Below are 18,529 nucleotides of genomic sequence, written 5' to 3'. Positions count from 1 at the left end.
TTACTCGCTCTGCTATAACTCCCCCTCCCCCATCAAGGCACATATGAGAAAGCAATCAATGAACAACTAAGGAGCCACAATGAAGAATTGATGCTTCGCATCTCTCTCCCTTCCTGTCTGTCTGCCCTCTCTCTGTCTCTCTCTATGTCACATACACACAAAAATATTATTGATTTGAGAGAGGGGGGAGAGACAGTTAGAAAATGAGAAACATAGATTTAATGTTTTACTTATTTATGCATTCACGGATTGCTTCATATGTGTGCCCTGACCAGGAACTGAACCCTCAACTGTAGTGTATTAGGACAATGCTCTAATCAACTGAGCTACTCAGCCAGGGCCTGAATTTGTAAATAAATTTATAGAGAATTAACCTATCAAAATGGGACACAATATTTTTTTTTCACTTATTTAGGTGTACTTTCTGAACTTAAAATTTCACAGTAATTACATATCAGGGTTCAAAAGCAAACCAAACAAAAGTAATTTTAGAATTTTTTCAAACTTCATACAAATGCACCCCTGTTCTCCAGGTATTTAGAGCCAACCACTGCAAAGAGTGGGGAGGAAAGAGGAGGGATGTGTCCCCAGCTGAGAATAATTAGAACAGACTGAAGCTACCATGGCTATATACATTCTTGGCCACATCATTATCAATGAGGCAAATGAAAAGGCAACTGGAAAACGAGCAGTATGAAAAAAGCATGTTATCTTCCAGCATTTCTATTTAAAAAAAAAACAAAAAAACCACACACATATATACATAAATGATGCCTGGTTAGCTTTCTTAGGAAAGAGGCTTTTAAATGCCATTTACTCGTCAGCCTAGCGTGCGGAGGACCCGGGTTCGATTCCCGGCCAGGGCACACAGGAGAAGCGCCCATTTGCTTCTCCACCCCTCCGCCGCGCCTTCCTCTCTGTCTCTTGCTTCCCCTCCCGCAGCCAAGGCTCCATTGGAGCAAAGATGGCCCGGGCGCTGGGGATGGCTCCTTGGCCTCTGCCCCAGGTGCTAGAGTGGCTCTGGTCGCAACATGGCGACGCCCAGGATGGGCATAGCATCGCCCCCTGGTGGGCAGAGCATCGCCCCTGGTAGGCGTGCCGGGTGGATCCCGGTCGGGCGCATGCGGGAGTCTGTCTGACTGTCTCTCCCTGTTTCCAGCTTCAGAAAATAGCAAAAAAATAAAAAAAATAAAAAAATAAATAAATGCCATTTACTCAGAATGGCAACAAAACAGAAACAAGGATATGAATCAAGGTAAAAAAAGTACAATGCCTTTCAATTCTCAATCAATCCTCTCAACCTTACAGTGTTTTTAAACACTGTAATTTGGAACATAACATGCCATTATCTAATTGCTCTATCATTGCAAACTCAACATCTCAAGCTGTAGGTTTTGCTACAGACCAGGGGTCCCCAAACTTTTTACACAGGGGGCCAGTTCACTGTCCCTCAGACTGTTGGAGGGCCGGACTATAAAAAAAACTATGAGCAAATCCCTATGCACACTGCACATATCTTATTTTAAAGTAAAAAAAACAAAATGGGAACAAATACAATATTTAAAATAAAGAACAAGTAAATTTAAATCAACAAACTGACCAATATTTCAATGGGAACTATGCTCCTCTCACTGACCACCAATGAAAGAGGTGCCCCTTCTGGAAGTGTGGCAGGGGCCGGATAAATGGCCTCAGGGGCCGCATGCGGCCCACAGGCTGTAGTTTGGGGACCCCTGCTATAGACACATACAGTACTTTTTGATCAACATGAGATGTTTAGTGTCAACTATGCTGTCATCACCTGAGAACGGTAAATTTTACATTCCAATGAAAATGGTAGAAAAAATTGACCTAGTTCATTCAGATTTAAGATCTATGAAAGTTTAGGTAGGTTGAATAGATTTATATTTAGCAATGAGATAGGAAAAAAATAGAATGGTGGAGAAATGAAATCTGAAAATTCTGTTTTTCTCTCAGACAATAATATAAAAACATCATTGCTTTTAATTTGTCCATGTCATCCAGAAAGGAGATATATCACACTCATTTTTCTTTACCTTCTCAAGCAAGTGACTATCACGTCACCATTATGAAATAGTAGAGAAAACAAAAGCTATAGAAGACACACAAAAGCAACTGTGATTCCAACTGGTAAACAGAGGACAGTTCATCAATAGAAGCCTTCCTTTATTAAACAATGCAGCCTCTCAGCCCAGAGAGCTTTCCACATCAACAGCCCAAGCTATCAAAGAGGAAGTAACCTCCAAAAGAGCAGTGATAAGGTCCGTCTTATTCCCTGAGTCTTACTGGGCTGGTATGTAAATACCTGTTAAATGAATGAATTACTTTTATTAAAATTAAAATAAACTATGTATCTTTCAGTTACAATAAAATGTTCCACTTCACCCACTTCTATAAACAGACCTATCATTACCGCTCAGAGTATGGTTTTCTTTGTCTCTTATTCCACTTATAACTTGAGGGTTATAAGAAGCAACATAATATAGGTCTATAACATCAACATTATATCATAAGAGATATATGATGAGAGGTCTAAACTCATACATTTTTATATTACTTGAAAGTATGAAAGCCTGTTTCTCATTTCTATTTCTGAAGCAGAATAAAACAATTTTTTGGGGCCCAGGTAATATTAAATAACACAGACCAATCTTCGGGATGTAGTTAAGATTGTTTTAGGTTTTATCCTAATTCCAACTGTTCAGAACAAAGAAAATACAAGTTATTTACCTGCAAGACCTAGGTGGGTTTTCCTTTTAAAATATATAGGATATTATCTTCTGTACATAAATCCAATCATTTAGCTAATTTCTCAATCTTACATTTAGATCTTCATCACTTACAGAAAGCTCTGAGGATTAACATGATGAGGTAAGATAGTAGTTACGATCTTCTAACACAAACAGAAAATGTGGCATTACCATTCCACTATCAAAACCATGTTGCTAAAAATATCTTGTCCCCATGAATTAACATTTGGGCAACCAAATACTTAAAAAGATGAGCTGAGTATCTTAAAATGAGTATGTCAGTTAATTAATTCTGTGATCCCCTGCTACCAATGGAGTACTGTACAATCTGTTATTATTCACTGTCCTATAGATCATCTGTTCTTGGTGCTAGTTCGTTCCAGAAAGAGAGACAGCTGCAACACTATATCTCTGTTCAACCTGAGGACCATCTGACTTTAATTGTAACACACAGCTTGATGTGGCTCTGGCTATGAGAAGCCAAAGTATCGTCTATAATAATCTGGAAAAGCAGAAACCTGCCAACAGAGGGCTGAAAACAGGGACTTGTGCTGTCTGGCTGCCTGACGGGCTGCAGGAAATATGATTAATGAGTAAGGTATAATGATATCAGGAACCCGATTAGCACCACAAAAAGGTCACAGATCAAAGTAGTATGCATTTCATGAGCTACAATCATTGCATAAAGTCTGTGAACTTGAAGAGGTAAACCAAAAAGAAGAGGGGGATAAAATCCTTATGTGATAACATGCTAACAGATACATAAAATACCATGCTAATAATTCAGTCACTTATAGAAAGTTAGCTGGAAATTATGAAATGAATCACCATGGGTTGCACTGTATAAGCTTTGTTCATCATAGGTGTGTAATAAATATTTTTGAATGAATGAAATAAATTCTTTCATAAAAACACATGTAAGTAAAATCAAGTCTCTTTCCTAATTATGAATTAAAATGATCAGAAATGTAAATACTCAATTCTAAAATATGGTTGCATTTAATTTGCAGTGATCTTTTAATATAGTTCTGCTAAGAATGTGTATTTACTCAGAGCCTAACCTATGAAGACACGTACAAAGAGGAATCACAGGAAGAAGTGTTTACTAATTTAATAAGTTATAACAAATATGCAGTTAGTAAAGTACTATTTTTTATATAATTTCATAGTCATACATAAGTTTAAAACAGGGGCAGCCAAAGCCAAAATCTGACAGAAAACAATTTGATAAGTTGCCTCCTCCTCTTTCCTATCTATCTATCTATCTATCTATCTATCTATCTATCTATCTATCTATTTTGGTGCCCATGGGAAATCTATCTCCAATAGATCTGACCCTTCTGAGTGTAAAAGTGGAAAGCACTATTAGAATGGCTTACCTCAATGCACACAATTTAAGTTTCTTAATTATCAAAATATTGTTGAAAAGCTTTAAATATAATTAATTCAATGGCTCTGTCTCATAAACTACTTTTAAAACAAAGTAAACATACCAACAAACTTCTTTGTACTTTTAATACGAAATATGGTAATGATTACTACAGAACTATTACCCTGGAGACTTAAAAATTTAAATCATATTTGAGAAAGAACATTTCAACAAGAAAATAATATGAATATGACTTTAATTATTTTATTAAAAATTTGTTCAATATCAAAGATGATTATTTATACTTTTTAAATATTATATAAATATTATTTTATACCTAACTAATAGTAAAAACATTTTTTAATGGCATTTCAAAAGGAAACATTAAAAAATGAAAAGACAAGCCACAAGCTAGAAGAAAAATATTTGGAAAAGATATGTTGAATAAAGGGCTTTTATGGCACATAAAGATCTCTTAAAAGTAAATAATAAAAAGACAAATGGCTCAATTAAAAAATAGGCATTAGATGTGAACAGATAGTTCACCACAGAACATATGTGAGTAGAAAATAAGCCAGTCAAAAGGTGGTGAACATTCATTAATCATTAGGGAACAGAAAATTAAAATCACAATGTGATACCTACTGGAATGGCTAAAAGAAGTAAGACTGACAATACCACGTCTTGGCAAGGATCTGGAAAACTGGAACTTCACACATTGTTGTTGATAATACAGAAAGGTAAACAATTCTTATTATATGACCCAGCAATTAACTCCTCATAATCTACGTAAGAGAAATGGAAACAGAGAGCCACCTTAAAACATATACCAATATTCAGTAACAGTCTAAAATTGGATAAGACCCAAAAGTCCATAAACTGGTAAACAGATAAACAAAACTGTTGTATCTTTACAGTAGAATACTATCCAGCAATAGAATGACAGAAACTACTGATATACGCAGCAACATGGATGAACGTCAGAAACATCATGCGAAGTGAAAAAAGCCAGGTAACAAAAAGACCACATATCACATAATTCCCTTTATACACAATTTCTAGGAAAAGCAAAATTAGAGAGACAGAATCAGTGGTCGCCTGGGAGTGAGAATGGGAGCAGAGACAGGCAGCAAATATGCCTAAGGGAACTTTTTGGAGTGCTGTAAGTGTTCTAAAGGTGATTGTGGTATTGACTACACAACTGTATAAATTTACAAAAACAATGACTTTGGGCACTTTTTGAAAAGTGAATTCCATGATATATAAATTTTATCTCAAACAATGTGTGTCAAAAGGGCAATCACACACAAAAAAATTGCAAAATGACTATACCTTATATCAAGTTCTATGTGCTTCAGGAAACAAAATCCCACAATCATGGACACTTCACATTTAAAATCTGACATCTTGCCTGATCGGGCAGTGGATAGAGCGTTGGACTGGGATGCAGAGGACCCAAGTTACAAACTCCAAGGTCACCGGCTTGAGCACAGGCTCAATTGCTTTGAGCAAAGCTCACCAGCTTGAGCCCATGGTCGCTGGCTTGAGCAAGGGGTCACTCAGTCTGCTATAGCCCCCTAGTCAAGGCAAATACGAGAAAACAATCAATGAACAACTAAGGTGCCACAATGAAGAATTGATGCTTCTCATCTCTCTCCCTTCTTTGTCTGTCTGTCCCTATCTGTCCCTCTGACTCTCTCTGTCTCTTGTCACAAAAAAGTAAATAAATAAAATTAAAAAAATCTGACATCTCCTTCAATATTATCCAGAGCTAAGCTTTGTCTTTTGCTATCATTTTAGTAACTTAATGAGACTTCAAAAGTGCTAGGGGTAGAAGTAAAATGCAATGTGCACCTTAAGACTATGATAGCAAAAAACTTAAGGAAAATTAAAAAGAAAGACTGATAGAATATTATAAGGTACTATTTTCTGAGTGCCTAATATAAACCAGAGAATATTTAGATATTTTACACACATAATTACAATTTTATACTGATAATTTCCTACAAATGAGGAAACCAAAGCTCAGAATGATCAAATTTCTCAGAGTCTCATAATCAGCCCAGTGATGTACCGAGATTAAGGAAACTGGTCTAACACGAAAGCTGCTGTTCTTTCCCTCCCCTCCTCACTTCCAGTACATGGAACACGTGAAATTTCAACAACAATGAGATTGCAATCAGGATTGGGAAAACAGGAGTAAAATATAATTGTTGGTATAAAGAAATGTCACCTAGAATGCAATGTTTTTTGTAAATATAAATTACCAAACAATGCGATTTACATTTCATCTTTAATATGGAACATAAAATATTACTTCTAAATACTAAGTTTAACACTCTGTTTCTAAACTTTTATAAAAATGAAAGGCAAAAAGCCCTATTACTTTTTCACAAAACAGCTAACTCATAAGTCAGAAGACATTGAAGAGTCCACTAGAGAGGATTCTGAAGAATTGTTTGTAAGCACAATGATTACTGTGTGTTTAAGTTTTTTAAGTTTTCATATTCTAAACATTACGTAAAGAGTTTCTTCAAAAGACGGAGGGAAGCTATAATCTGAGTATCTTGTTTCTATCACCAAAATGTGCAATGACCTTCTAACCCGGAACACAGAATTACATACTTTTGCTGGTACAAGAAATCCATGTTAGGAAAAGCAGTTTAACTTACAACTTTCACTTATAATTTTTAAATATCACATTCAAATGAAAGTGACCTAAATTCTGTATATGAGGCTTTAGAAAAATCATACCTTTCAAGTCAATAATATTTTATCAAGTTTATATGAAGATTCATAAACTATTATGTCTCTCTTAGCCCTAATCAACCACAGTTTTGTCTAGAAGAGCCAGGGTTAATAATTATACCAACACATGAATGATATTTTGAGAAAAGAAAGGCTCATGACAGACAGAGTAGATGATTGCTATCTTACCAATCTGTTTATACGAACAAATTCTTCAGAAGTTTTGGCCCAAGGAGGAAGTTCAACATCAGACACTACTGTTCCATCATCCATCACTCCAAGATTATAATTATTGAAGTTGACAAACATCTCAGGGAGATAATAAAATTCAGGTATCAACTCCTATATAAAAATAAAAGACAATGTCATATTATAAATTATAGAATACTGAGTAGTCAGTCATAAAAGGCTCTGATTATTTCCTGTTGTGCAGAAGAGAAACAAAATAAATACAATTTTTTTTTCTCTTTTCCTATCACAGCCCTTCTATAAAGTCCCTATTAGAGTAGAAAGATCCCATCCAACCATAGTTAAATAACATCTTATTTACTGGTTCTACTTCCTTCAGGATAATTCTCATAAACCTCAAAATTCTTAAATACCAATACTTGAGCAATGAATACTTGAAGTCTGACAAGCTAGAACATAGATTAACATGCTAAATCAATTACTTAAACTAGGTATTTTTTGAGGTATATGGAATTTGTAAAAATAAAAAAATCCAAATCTTTATAAGCATTAAAACACCACTGCCTTGATCCCTTCATCAACCATATTTAGTTATGGCTTAACAGTACATTTTCTCATATTACAAAATATTCAGGTTTTGTTTTAAGGTACTAATATTGGTAAAAAAAAAAAAATCAGAATTTATAATTAGTCTTGAAAATGACCTGCATAAGAAATTGAGTAAATTAAATATGCACTTAATAGGATATTTAATAAGCAGAAAAATGCAGCCAGTTAAGCTTTTGTGTACAATAAGCCAATGTATAACTATTTCAGAGCTCCTATAACTTAGACTTGAAATCCAGTCTTGACATGGGTCAGTGACTCAGTGGTCTTTCAGATACCCCCTCAGGGCCAGCTATGGCAGGCCAGGCTTTCCAAACAGTTGAGTAAAATAGGGAGGTCATCAGATTTTGGACAAGGTCAGTATGAACTCTCCAGAGCAAAGAAAAAAGATCCAGCCGGAATTAAGCTATTATCACCTCCATCATCCATGTGAAATGTTGCTTGACTGTGAATCGTACATCCTTTGTTTACAATCACAGTAATTAACTAAGCATGGTAGAAATGAGCTTGTCCTCCAAATGCCTGACAACCACCTGGCCATTGGACTTGAAAAAACATTCAAAATAGCAATTCTTTAAAAGTGAGAACCCTGTTAAAAGTTCTACCATAAATGAAATGAAAAAATAATCATCCCCAAATTTTAAGATTCTCATCTCCAAAAGTGATGCATGTAAGTCTAATTGACAAAAGAGGGAAAAACATGTGTGTGTTATTTTATGAAACAAAAGGCTACAGCCAATTTTTCTGAGCATAAAATGAGTCAGGTACTAAAACAAATTTTTAATTTTTTTCTTTTTTCTTTTTATTTATTCATTTTAGAGAGGAGAGAGAGAGAGAGAGAGAGAGGAGAGAGAGACAGGGGGGAGGAGCTGGAAGCATCAACTCCCATATGTGCCTGACCAGGCAAGCCCAGGGTTTCGAACCAGCGACCTCAGCATTTCCAGGTCGACGCTTTATCCACTGCGCCACCACAGGTCAGGCCTAAAACAAATTCTTAATAAAACTTATCACATTTAAAATTTACAATAACTATACAGGTAAGGTATCATCTCCACTTTAAATTTTTTATTTATTTATTCATTTTTTTAGAGGGAGGGGAGAGAGAGAAAGAGAGAGAGAGAGAGAGAGAAGGGGGAGGAACAGGAAGCATCAACTCCCATATGTGCCTTGACCAGGCAAGCCAGGGTTTTGAACCGGCAACCTCAGTGTTTCCATGTTGATAGTTTATCCACTGTGCCACCACAGGTCAGGCTTTTTTTTTTTTGATGTTTTTTTAAAGACTTTATTTATTTATTCATTTTAGAGAGGAGAGAGAGAGAGAGAGACAGAGAGACAGACAGAGAGAGAGAAGGGAGGAGCAGGAAGCATCAACTCCCATATGTGCCATGACCAGGCAAGTCCAGGGTTTTGAACCAGCGACCTCAGTGTTCCAGGTCGATGCTTTATCCACTGCGCCACTACAGGCCAGGCCTCATCTCCACTTTAAAAATGAATTAAGCGTCAAAGAAGTTAAGTCATTTGTCCAAGTTTACACAGCTGATTTATGATCAATTTAGAACTTACACCAAGACTGGTCTAACTCTAAAATTTGTGTCCTTAATCATTAAATAAGCATGGATTCTACTTATACAATAACCATAATACTCATCATTTTAAATAAGTTTTAACATATATTCTGTTATTTTTAAAAAGTAAACATAAACTTTTCATTCTTTCATGATAAACAGTAGTTCTTCTGAAAAAATATAGTACACATATGAAAAATGTATATATAGATATAAATATACATTATATATATAGCATTTATTATTTAATAAAATTATATCAGAAGAATTTTTAAAATATGCTGTAATTATTATTTACTCAAATATGAAGATAAGTCACTTTATAACTATTAATTTTTGTGTGTGTGTGACAGAGATAGAGAGAGGGACAGACAGGGATAGACAGACCGGAGAGAGAGAGAGAGATGAAAAGCATCAATTCTTCATTGCGGCACCTTTGTTGTTCATTGGTTGCTTTCTCATATGTACCTTGATGCAGTGGGGGGGGGGGGCACTAGCCAACGAAGTGACCTCTTGCTCAAGACAGTGACCTTGGGCTCAAGCTGGTGAGCCCTGCTCAAAACAGATGAGCCCATGCTTAAACTAGCGACTTAGTGGTTTCTAACTGGGTCCTCTGTGTCCCAATCTGACGCTCTACCCACTGCACCACTGCCTGGTCAGGCATAACTATTAATAATTTGCTGAAAGTGTGCATTCAATATATTCCAACTTTAAGAAATTTACCAAAATGTCTTATTTTTATTCCCTATTACTTGTACTGCTTCTAAAATAAGAAAGAAGACTATGTCAACGTTGTGTATTCAAAATCAAAAGCAGAATTTTGGTTTAATGAAGTACTTATTCTTTCCATTTCAGTAATGCCCACCAGCCCCAGCCCCGGCTCTCACAACTAGAGGGCGCTGTGCTGCTTTGCCGCTCTACTCACGACACTTCTGGGCAGTAACTCTCCTCAGATTCAAACAATTAACAGTGAAATTTTAAATGCGAGATAGAGTCATTTCTTTCTTTTAAATTATTTTTTAAGTTAAACTTATATATTATAATTGTATATAATAGAACTGTACACCTAAACCTATATAATTTTATTAAACATGTCACTCCAACAGATTAGTAGTTTCTATTATAAATCAAAGATATATATTGTATCTTAAAAATATACAAAAAAATACTCATTTGTGAAACCACGAGTAGAAAGCAAAAATACAATGAGACATTTCATACCATTTTTCAAAAAAAAAAAAGAGTATTTGATCTTCATGTAGCAACAAACTTCTTATCATTTAATGTTTTTCTCTGTCTTCTACATCTGACATTTTATTCAGGTTGCTAAACAAACTGTCAAAAATATACTGGCTCAAAATAGAAATGCTCTTCACTGGTTCTTCTGTAAGTTCGAAATTTTAGTGATCAGAAATATGTTTTGTTCTTGGTCTATTTTTTATTTAAACAATAAAAAATTAAATTATTTTAGTATTTTAGTATTGACTGCTTACCCTAAATATAAATTTACTTAACTACAAATTAAATGGAACAAAAAATACAAATAGGCCCTGGCCGGTTGGCTCAGTGGTAGAGTGTCGGCCTAGTGTGCGGAAGTCCCAGGTTTGATTCCTGGCCAGGGCACACAGGAGAAGCGCCCATCTGCTTCTCCACTCCTCCCCCTCTCCTTCCTCTCTGTCTCTCTTCCCCTTCCGCAGCCGAGGCTCCATTGGAGCAAAAGATGGCCGGGGCCCGGGTGCTGGGGATGGCTCCTTGGCCTCTGCCCCAGGTGCTAGAGTGGCTCTGGTCGTAACAGAGTGACGCCCCAGATGGGCAGAGCATCGCCCCCTGGTGGGCATGCCGGGTGGATCCCAGTTGGGCGCATGCGGGAGTCTGTCTGACTGCCTCCCTGTTTCCAGCTTCAGAAAAATACACACACAAAAAAATACAAATACAAATAAAACAAATGAGAAAATTTTCACAAAAGATATGAAGAAAGTACTTTTAAGTCTTACTGAACCATGTTAAACTTTCAGTTATATAACTTGTAACATGCTAGGAGAGAGGTAATAAATTGTCAGTTTCCATATTATCATAAGATTTTATTTGAAATTTCCTACTAAAGATATCCTTTAAATTTAGTACAATAAACATAAAAATATTTCAAAATTAAAAATTTTAACTTTATTAATTAAAAAAATTAAGTACTTTCAGCCTTTTGTCTGGTGCATTTTCACCAATGAAAAGTTGGTTTTATATCTCATTTGCATAATCAAACAACTCTCTTTGACTTGTTTGCATTTCTGATGTTCCTGTTTAATAAAAAAATCAAATGCTTTTTTAAAAAAATAAAAAATAAAAAGTTAAACTTATTAAAAAAATTAAGCCTAATATTTCACTTGACATTTCTTGAGATATGGATTTGTTCTGCCCTCTTTATTTTTACCTCCCATCCTCCAATGCCCCCATTTCAGCAGAGTAGTCAGGCATTCCCAGAACTTCTGCATGGCGTAGAGAAGACAGTTCCTTTTCTCTTTTGTGAAAGTCTAAGCAAACAGAGATTATGCAAGGTGGCTAGGAGAAGCAGCGTCAAAAGTTGGTGTTTTCAAAGAGAAGCCAAAGAAGAGCAAGAAGGTTTCCCTAAAATTAGAGAGGCAAGTTTTTCTAAATCTGTAATCAGCTTTCTTTCAGCCTGAGGGTTAGGAGAGGGATGAAGAAGTCAGGCTAAAACCCAGGAGCTGGTGAACTATGACCAGGGTCACTACTTGCTCATATAGTGCAACTGTACAAATTAGAAAAAGCAACCCTTCTGGGCTAATGCAGCTGGAAGGGAACACAGTTTGGTGAGCAGAGTACAGGCTATGTTTCTGTTCCTACTCTTTCCTTCCTCCAAGCATCCTTGCATAGAAAACAATCTGCCGAACTGTATGCAGTGACTTGATGCTGGTATTCTTAGGGGAGCTAGTCCCATGGTGTCGAGATTTTTGGCATCAGCATGAGGCTTCGTGAGAATGGGAATTTTACAAGCTTGTTCACCACCACACCTTCAAAGCTTATACACGAATAAGCTTAGATACATATAAGGCATTCAGTAAAAACCTGTTGTTGACTGAATGACTGAAAATGATATTTAAACTAAAAAGAGTGGGGGAAAACTAGAACAGCTCTGACAAGGGGAATATTTTTAAAAGAGGTACAGAGATTAAAACACACATCTCAGTTTTACCAAGGATGTATGAAGAACTATTTAATTGGTTTAGAGAGGACTATACAGACAAGGTGGGCAATGAAGTTGGAGGCATAGGTAGGGTCAAAGTATGGAAAGCCTTGAATGCCAGGCTACCAAGTTTAGCTTATTTTCCACAAGGAAAAAAAAAGTTTTCCATATGGGAATTTTCAAAATGAACATGAATTTAAAATAGGATGAATATTTCCAAGAAATTAACACTGAAGGGAAAGATTATGAAGAATCAACATGTCACATAAAAGGACATCATCAAATAACCGCAAATTAAGTAAAGGAGTGAGCAGGTATACTTAATACATATTATAGCCTCAAAAGAAAATTTGCATGATTTCAGCTGATGTGAGTTGAATATCCTCAATATAAAATAAACATGCTGAACTCAACTGAGATACACCAACATGTGACAAAAGAAGTATACATACAGCCTAAAGTTCACTGTAAATGAAAATGGCATTTAAGTTATACAGTGGAATTCCACCTTAATCCTGAAAGCATCTTTCTAAGAAACATGACTTGATATTACCCAATATTACAGTTTAAAATTATCTCCTTTGACAGATGAAATTTAGTAACTGAGTCAAAGATTAAGTCTTTCTAATAATTCTAATGTACATTTACAAAGTAAAGTATGTTTTATATTCATCAGAACAGAACATTCAGCCCTGGATAAAAAACACATGTTCAACAATTCTTTAAAACATCAGTAGAAAATGTTAAGTAAACAACACTGACAGAAGACAGAGATATTTACAATTCACATTTTCCCCTGACTTGCTGACAATGATTTTAATCTCTATCACTTAATTAGGCAGATGGGTCTTAGAAGCAGGTAACATGGTCAAAATGTATTGTATCATCTCCTAAAATAAAACTTTGAAAGGTTCAACCAGAGGTTATACCACAGTTCAGGATAAGCCCATTGCTTTGATCACAAATCCCAAGGCTTTCATGGTATAATGACAAGGATTGGTTGTGACCACACATATGCTTTAGTTTTCTTTATTAAGGTATGACCCCCACTGATATGAATGGCATCTGCAGAGAGTCTGTATGATTCTCCTGCTAATAGTCTCCAATTTTGTCCACTGAATTAAAACCATTACTTCAATGATACCTGGGCACCCATGACAAATACTAGTCTATTAACCCAAAGAAACAATATAACTGAAATTAAAAATAAAAATAAATATGCTACATCATAGCTAAAAATAAAATTTTATTTTATTCTTACTAAAATGTGAAATCCTGATAACTCAAATATCAGAATGAGAGCAAGACAACTATGGGACATTGATGGTAATAAAAATGTGAAAGCAACATTTTAACTTTTCACCACTGGAAAAAAATCTGTTTTTAGGTTTTCTTGATGAATAAAAATGTGAAGGAACAATATACTAAGGAAAAAATAATGTACATGCTCTGATACATTTTAACTTTCAAGTATTTATTTTGTTATCCCATAAATGAAAAAAAAATTAGAGCTGAATTGTATCTATAAGTCATTTTAAATAGATTGCATATCTGTAAGTTTTCAAATTGATGTTTAAATTTAGTTTCTCATTATTTAGTAGTAGATAAAATATCCTTTTTTCATTAGGTAAAAAAAACATAACAGCAATTTTTTAAACTGGAGAAGGAAATATAATCTATAACCCTTCTAGACAGATCCCATAAATATCATGTAGTTTTAGATATTAGAAAAACTGTCATTTCAAATGCATTAAAATAAAGAAAAATCATAGATTACAAACCAATAGATAATAGATAATCTATCTGAATCTAATACACTGAAGACAATAATTGGGTTTGAGTCTTGTCTACTCAAATTACTGGTCACATGCCCTTAGATTAATTCAATTTTTCTGAGCCTTATTCCCCTCAATTGCCATTTTTAAAACACAGGGTTACTGTGAAGCTCATATGAGATAATACAGAATTCTATATGCACATAAGATCTTATTACTATTATTATTACTATTATTATTATCATTAAATGTAACCCCTGAGAAAAATCCCAAATTACAGGCTCAACTTGGCTGATTCTTAAAGCCAACAAGACATTCACTGAATTATGCTCATTCATAAAAGCATTTAACATAAGTCTACAGGCATTTAATAAAATTTACTTGTAGAAATTAATGTGGCCACAAAAATATTTGAGACTTCATAATTCCTACTAAATAACTATCATATGTAAAACAAATTTATTATTTTTTTATTAGCAATGACAGTATGGCTTAACATGTCTCACTTTATGATGAATACCCTCAATATTTTATAGTTCTCTCCGCTTTCAACACACTTTCCACTTCCATATTTGGGCTGAACGTTTTCACGGAGCTTTTTGCTGTTGCAGGCCCCTATCTTCATGGAAACTAACTTGGGAAGAGATAAGAAGCATCAATAATGCAAACAATAGGTACACTATAGCTGCCAGAAGAGAAGACATAAACTAAATGCCCACCTTAAATCCCTTCTAAAAAAGTTATAAAACACATATATATTGTTATGTTTATGAATGAGAATAATTAAAACCAATGTCGATGAACACATTAATGAGCAATCTAAATTTATAATTGAACTAAAATATCTTTAGATTACCAGTCAAAAACCAAATCACAGCTAAATGTGTGTACATTTTTATAATTCAGGATGACAGAAACATTTTTTAAGTACCTTAAAAGATTTTTTCCTGCCTAGTATGCAAGTAGCATAAGAAGAAAAATACTCTGTGTTTCAAGTAATTTTTTATCAAAGAACAAAAACAAAATAAATCATTGTGGACACAAAAGTACAAAGTTCAATGCTAAAAAAAAAAATAGTACAGCAGGTCCTCGGATAACTGTGTTGTTGTTGTTGGTCAAGACTTTAAGTCTTGTTTGTATCAGTTAGCCTATGGTAAAATGGGTTTTGTTGTTTGTTGTTTTGCTTAAAGTCGTCATTAAGTGAAGTCTTACTAACATGGATAAATCATATTGATATATGAAGAAGAAAGGGTTAAAGAGATATGGTTAAATTAATTAATTCCTAATTTATTCATGTTGTATATATAAAACTGCTATGCACAGGTAATTAATCCAATTAGTGTTTTATATTGCTAAGAGAGCTGAGACAGCTTGAGCACACTCTTACACAGTTGTGCAAAATCAAGAGAGAGAAGAACAAAAATATAAAAACTTAAAATAAAAATAAACAATACAAAGAACAAGAAGAGGGGAGAAGGAGAGAAGATGATGAGAAAAAGAAAGGGAGTACCTGAACCAGAAATGTGCGAGGGATATATGGAAAAGAATTAGAGTTTTAGTTTCCTTTAACATTCAAAAATACTGATTTACAAGTATATCTGAAAAACAGGAAGAATAATGACAAAAATATTTATACTAAGAAAATAAAACTACCAAATTATCAAAGTGTAAAATTTCTTTCTTAAATGAATGCATCAAGAAATATAATTCTAGCAATATGTTTAACTGTAGTTGAACACTTACTTATAATGGCTGTAATGCTGATGCTATCAGCATCCATGGAATGTATTATGGTAGGCAGTGTGCTCATAGGGGAAAAGGAAGCTAACTTATCTTCAAATTACAGACCCCTGGGATTTCAGAGGTAGAAGAGGGCAAGTCAAAGGTCTCATGTTTTACAAATCTCTGAAGACACAAATAAAACTATTCCATGATCATCTCCATTTTGTATTCTTTAACAAATCTGTGGGCACTTAAAATGGTTGAGGGTTAATTTTTAAAGCTAAAACTAATTCTTGTAATATTACTGTCATTAAAAATTTATTTAGTAATATCTTAGGATTTAATTGCATTCTATTTACTTAATTGTAAGTATCAAATATGCTGTACTGAGCCTACTAAGTTTCTAACAGTATAAACTTTATATTCATCACTAAGAATCCACAATGAATTATAAAATGGGTTTTTTAATTGAATACATTATGTTCACATGGACTTCTTTTGTAAACTAACAGTAAGAACTTAATCTATCTTAATTGTAAATATGTAGAAAATTGAATCATTAACAACTCTTGGTCAGCAAATGATAGTCAGCTTTCTATTTCCCTGTGGCCAGAAAAGCTCCTCCTAAAACACAGATGTCAGTGGCCCACCCCATGTACACACATATCCACATGGGGTTTGCTTTGCCCTTCTAGCTGGGGTGACCATATGCTCCCTTCTTTCTCCTCAAATGACCTCTCTCTTTTTCCCAGGCTCTTTCACTGACTTCTTTTCCTACCTCTTTAAATCTATTCATTCTTTCATTTAACCAATATTTGCTGATTTCTAATTAACTGCAAGTCATGTTCTAAATGCTGAGTTCACAAAGTAGATGAAAAAAAAAAAGTCCCCACTTTCACAGACCTATAGTGATAAAGACATAAAATAAACAAACCACTATATATATGAATATTATGTCAAATAGTGGCTAGTACTGTATAAAAAATAAAACAAGATAGGGAACAAACAGTAATTTTAGAGAGAGTGTGCCATGTTAAGTACACTTTGTGGAGGTGTTTGAGCAGAATCCTGGGTGAAATAAAGAAATGGGCGATGAAAATACCTGGGGGAAAGTGGTTCAGGCATAGAGAACACTGTGCGCAATGCCACTCAAACAGGAGTGGGCGTGGTCTTTCTGAAGAGGAGCAACAACAAAGGCAGGTGAGGCTGTCCCTGGAGGAAGGATCAGGCAGACACCTGCGGTCTCGGCGGCTACAGTCAGAACCTGAATTTTGTTCTCAGCTAGATGAGCTGGAGATTTGACCAGAGGAATATGACCTGATTTACAATACAAGAAGATTATTCTTGCTGTACCATATGGAGAAAATGCCACGTGAGAAACAGCTGAGAAACTACAGCCACTTGGGCTAGAGCCCTGGTGACAGATGTGGTGATAACGGGTCAGATTCTGCATCTAGATAAGCTGAAGGTTAAGAACAGGGGTCCCGGAGCCCTGGCCGGTTGGCTCAGCGGTAGAGCGTCGGCCTAGCGTGCGGAGGACCCGGGTTCGATTTCCGGCCAGGGCACATAGGAGAAGCGCCCATTTGCTTCTCCACCCCTCCGCCGCGCCTTCCTCTCTGTCTCTCTCTTCCCCTCCCGCAGCCAAGGCTCCATTGGAGCAAAGATGGCCCGGGCGCTGGGGATGGCTCTGTGGCCTCTGCCCCAGGCGCTAGAGTGGCTCTGGTCGCAACATGGCGACACCCAGGAGGGTCGCAACATGGCGATGCCCAGGATGGGCAGAGCATCGCCCCCTGGTGGGCAGAGCGTCGCCCCTGGTGGGCATGCCGGGTGGATCCCGGTCGGGCGCATGCGGGAGTCTGTCTGACTGTCTCTCCCTGTTTCCAGCTTCAGAAAAATGCAAAAAAAAAAAAAAAAAAAAAAAAGAACAGGGGTCCCCAAACTTTTTACACAGGGGGCCAGTTCACTGTCTCTCAGACCGTTAGAGGGCCAGACTATAAAAAAAAACTATGAACAAATCCCTATGCACACTGCACATATCTTATTTTAAAGTAAAAAAAACAAAACAGGAACAAATACAATATTTAAAATAAAGAACAAGTAAATTTAAATAAACAAACTGACCAGTATTTCAATGGGAACTATAGGCCTGCTTTTGGCTAATGAGATGGTCAATGTCAGGTTCCATATTTGTCACTGCTAGCCGTAACAAGTGATATGACCGCTTCCGGAGCCGTGACGCATGCGTCCCACATCACCGGAAGTAGTACTGTATGTGAGCAACTGTCGCGCTTTGCAGCGCCACCACATACAGTACTCCAGTACTCACTGACCACCAGTGAAAGAGGTGCCCCTTCCGGAAGTGCAGTGGGGGCCGGATAAATGGCCTTAGGGGGCCGCATGCGGCCCATGGGCTGTAGTTTGGGGACCCCTAGTTAAGAAGCTGGGTTGTGAAAGGGAGGACTCATCAAAGATTGTAAGCTTCTGGAAGCCCTGAGCAAACCTGGTAAATGGTACTCTGAGATAACAAACACTGAGGGAACACATACTTTTGTGTTTGGGGTAGAGAGGAAAAGGCATTAAAAATGCTT

At 35.9% G+C, this 18,529-nt stretch overlaps 1 protein-coding gene across 6 annotated transcripts in view; it reads right to left on the bottom strand.

The window, feature by feature from the left end:
* The window catches only part of LRBA (LPS responsive beige-like anchor protein), a 634,310-nt gene that overhangs the window by 147,697 nt on the left and 468,084 nt on the right, over positions 1 to 18,529 (bottom strand). For all 6 annotated transcript variants that reach the window (XM_066280997.1, XM_066281009.1, XM_066281017.1 and 3 more), the window contains exon 47: positions 7,078 to 7,230. In XM_066280997.1, the coding sequence (XP_066137094.1) occupies positions 7,078 to 7,230 (153 nt within the window). The remainder of the gene's footprint in view (positions 1 to 7,077; positions 7,231 to 18,529) is intronic.

Source organism: Saccopteryx bilineata, chromosome 1, assembly GCF_036850765.1.
Source record: "Saccopteryx bilineata isolate mSacBil1 chromosome 1, mSacBil1_pri_phased_curated, whole genome shotgun sequence".
NCBI classification, from domain to species: Eukaryota; Metazoa; Chordata; class Mammalia; order Chiroptera; family Emballonuridae; genus Saccopteryx; species Saccopteryx bilineata.
Note: the sequence above shows the minus strand (reverse complement) of the source record. Positions and strands in the feature narration are given on the sequence as shown.